Raw genomic sequence first — 4,030 nt, forward strand, 5'->3', positions numbered from 1 at the left:
ACAGCTCTGGGTAGGGCTATGGGGCTACACCATGGATGTATTAAAAGAACGGGCTACACATCCCTACACATGCATATCCTTTGGCGAAACAGAAATGTCCCTCTTCGGCTGCCGTCATTGCTATGGCGAACTGGCGATACTGTTGTGCTGCCATGGAAACGGCATGGATCATGGATGACAAACTCCATTGTACCAACGAATGGCGGTGTTTCAATAGGCTACTTAAATAGATGTAAAGACATTAGTTTATTGTTTAACGTCTAACGGAGGTAAGCATTCGTGATATGTTTGATTAGGTAACGTACAAAGGCTGCAACCACCTTAATTCTGAGTCTCGCGATGCTAGACAGTGTTATGCTCAATTAGTTAGCGTACCCCATAGCCTACTAACTTATATTTAATATATTTCTTATTAACTATCAATGCTACTAACGTTATATAACGTTGACACTACGTTTGTAAAACGTCCGGTTGCCTCTAAAGTTCGCCTGCTTTTACATTTGATTTTAGTGAGGCTTGAATCGGTAACAAGTGTTACCAGTAATAATACACATATTGTGACGCCTTACCTGTAGGCTACTCTAGCTAGTTTAGTTGTCTTGTCTCTCCAGTCATGCTGGCTGGGGCTCGGGGTCCTGTCCCTCTGGGTCCAGCCTCACCATGGACCTCCACCAACTGTGGGAAAGATGTCAAAGTAAGTTAGCTACAACAGCTTGACTTCATGAAGGACTTGGGACCTGCTTTCTAAAACGTTCTAATGTGTTTCAATGAGCATGTGTCTTGCATTTTGTTTAGTTTGGGTCCTTTGGGCCACAGTGTATACACAATTATAATACAAACTGAAATTGGTGTTGTAGTGTTGTATGTGGTACTGTCTCTGTAATGGCAACCTTTGGGAAAGATGCTGAGCTATTTTATAAGCTAGTTCTGGTGCTGCTGCCAACAACTTTTTTCTCTGCCTACTGTCATCAGTTTGACCAAGATGGGCCTATGAAATTACTTGGAATATTGTTTTTATCGTTTTGTAAAAAAAAATTGCAATCCCCAATCTTTCCAAGTACCCCCTGCAAGCTGCTCAAGTACCCCTAGGCCAGGGTACACGTACCCCTTCTTGGGAAACACTGAGGTAAGTCTGTTGCTGGCAAAGCTTTAAAATACGTGGACGAGGCGTCCGGATCTTCCATATTTCTATGACAGCTGAACCGCTAGCTGTCACTTTCTGCAACCAGTTCGGCTCCGCCAACAAAATACGTAATCGCTGTTTACAAACATAAAAAGGGTCTATTACCTAATTCAAAAATCTGTCTGTTAGGTCACCCGCAGCGGTGCTCTTTACACTTCCTCACTCACTCACTCACTCACTCACTCACTCACTCACTCACTCACTCAATCACTCACACACACACACACACACACACACACACACACACACACACACACACACACACACACACACACACACACACACACACACACACACACACACACACACACACAAACCTCGCATTCTCATTATAGGAGATACCTGTTTTGACTGTGGTCTTTCCTGTGATGATTGGTATAAGGCTGCTTAGGCTCCACAGAGACACAAAGTATTTGATTTATCTATAGAGGGACATCTTTTACATTGTCAGGTGTGCTGTTTCTTGAAAAGTTTAAGAAATGTTTATTTGTTTGTTTTTCTTACATCTTCTGCAGTGTCCCACCTTGCAGCATCCAAGGAGGCTCCAGAGGCCAGGGGAGCTCCAGCGACGAGCGTCCAGCCAGAGAAGCTGCTTCTTAGGGGTGGAGCTGTGGCCAGAGCTGGTCTGGAAGGACTGGGAACTGGGAAGGGACTTCACCAAGACGCTAGTGTTGAAGAACATCCACAGCAAGCTGCAGAAGCTACATTTCAGGTCTTACATGCAAAACACATGAACACACATGTTTAAAAGGATATTCTTTAGCACAAAAACCACCCGATATAAATGATCCAATCCAGTGATACTCAACTTGCGGCCCGGGGGCACAGATGCGGCCGGCAACAGGATGCAGAGTGGCCCCCCTGACCATTTTCTATAATTTCACGTTAGTTTGTGTATTAGAATCTAATTCACAATCAAAACTAACGTGAAATAAAGTTTGACTGAGCTCCAGCTAAATTGCCAAATACCGCCGTCTGCTCGCTACCAAGGCACTTATGTGTATGTACTTAACTTAACCTAACTAACTATCCGGTGTGCACAACATTGTCAGACTAAACTGACACCCCAAAAACCTACAATCCGCCCCAGAAAAATGTATATTGTTTGTTTATTAACTGGCCTCCTATCATTTCACGAAAGTGGCCCCCGGGCAAAGCAAGTTGAGTATCCCTGATCTAATCCACCGGGTAAGACAGTTGATCTCTTTCTCCTCCCACAGGCCTCCAGTATCCACGTTTTTCACCACCTTGTTTCCCCAGTTGATCGTTCTCAGCCCTGGGACCTCGTTCTCGATGCCAGTCACCTTCAGACCGCTACAGAGGGTAACATATCAAACCTGTTCAAAATAGCAGTTGGATACAATATTTATACAGTATGTATTGAAATGTAAAATGAGGTTTGTGTTTGTTTTGCTGATGGGTTTGATCTACCTGTCCGGTTCTCTCTCGCTCTATCCCTTCTGTCTATGTGTTGCTTTGTGTGTGTGTCTGGCTGCTTCATGCAGTGTGAGTATGAAGACAGTATTGAGTTCCAGGGTCAAGATGGCAGCTTCCAAGTGTGCCTTCGTGCTGCCATACCCTGCCACGCGCTGGAGGTGCCTGAATCTGTGCTGCTGCCACTCTGTGCTGTTCAACACTGCTCACGCACCACTTTCCTGTTCACAAACACCAGGTACTTACAGTATGGTCTGTGTGTTCAAAGCAGGAGAGATGCACAGAACCTGGGAGCAAAAGAGGAAAGAAAGGCAGCAGATGTATGTGTATGTTTGTACGTTAAAGGAACAGCTCACCCTAAAATCCAAAATACATATTCCCTCTCGACTGTAGTGTTATTTATCCGCCTATATCGTTTTGTTTATAGAGTTTCTGCCTTCTCTCCAATACAATGGAACTGGATGGCACTCGGCTTGTGGTGCTCAAAGTGCCAAAGAAATACATTTGATAAACTCAACAGCAATGTCTCTTTCCAGAAATCATGACCCCGTTACTCAAGATAATCCACAGACCTCGTTATGAGCAGTTTCATGGAGGAACTATTTTCTTTTGACCCAACTACAGCCGCCAGCTGCTAGCTAGTTCCTACATGAGACTGCAGAAGAAAATAGTTCCTACATGAAACCGCAAAAGAAAATAGTTGTCCCTTTACGTGTTTGTGTGTTTGTTTGTGTAACGAGACAAGCAAATTATTTGTATTTATATCTTCTGTCCTCCACTTCACTTCACTCCACTCCTCCTTCCATCCTCTCCTACCGTTACTCCTTCCTCTCTCTCCCTCTCTCTCTCTCCCTCTCTCTCTCTCTCCCTCTATCTCCCTCCCTCTCTCTCTCTCTCTCTCCCTCTATCTCTCTCTCTCTCTCTCTCTCCCTCTCTCCCTCTCTCTCTCCCTCTCTCCCTCTATCTCTCTCTCCCTCTCTCTCTCCCTCTCTCCCTCTCTCTCTCTCACTCACACTGTCCCTCCCACAGTAAGCTCCTGACGTGTTTTCAGTGGGAGTGCCCAGCGCCGTTCCAGCTGAGTCCTGAGCGAGGCCTGCTGAAGCCAGACCAGGAGTGTCGCATCACTGTGGCCTTCCGACCACAGGAGGCGCTGGTGTACCAGCAAGAGGCCTGCTGCACGTTTGGAGAGGAAGGGGAGGGGCCAGAGAGCCGCTGCACTGTGCTCCTGCAGGGTATAGGTGAGTAGCAGCTGAGCTCAGACTGATGAAGCCAAATTGTACAGTATTGAGCAAAATGGAGACAATGTAGCATCACATGAGTTCATGCAGGACACGGAAGTCATAGGCCTACGCCCCAGCTGTGATCAGCAGCTGACAGCCCTCTGATTGGATAGGCCTACGCCCCAGCTGTGAT

The 4,030-nt window shown here is 46.0% G+C and overlaps 1 protein-coding gene across 1 annotated transcript in view; it reads left to right on the forward strand.

The window, feature by feature from the left end:
* Window positions 1-613: 613 nt before the first annotated feature.
* The window catches only part of LOC310781625 (cilia- and flagella-associated protein 65-like), a gene marked incomplete at both ends in the record, with an annotated part of 63,250 nt that continues 59,833 nt past the window's right edge, over window positions 614-4,030 (forward strand). Inside the window, 5 exons of the mRNA XM_083642227.1 lie at window positions 614-694; window positions 1,699-1,895; window positions 2,404-2,506; window positions 2,689-2,855; window positions 3,647-3,855. Coding sequence (XP_083498353.1) covers window positions 614-694; window positions 1,699-1,895; window positions 2,404-2,506; window positions 2,689-2,855; window positions 3,647-3,855 — 757 coding nt within the window. The remainder of the gene's footprint in view (window positions 695-1,698; window positions 1,896-2,403; window positions 2,507-2,688; window positions 2,856-3,646; window positions 3,856-4,030) is intronic.

Source organism: Poromitra crassiceps (assembly GCF_964638095.1).
Source record: "Poromitra crassiceps genome assembly, chromosome: 8".
NCBI classification, from domain to species: Eukaryota; Metazoa; Chordata; class Actinopteri; order Beryciformes; family Melamphaidae; genus Poromitra; species Poromitra crassiceps.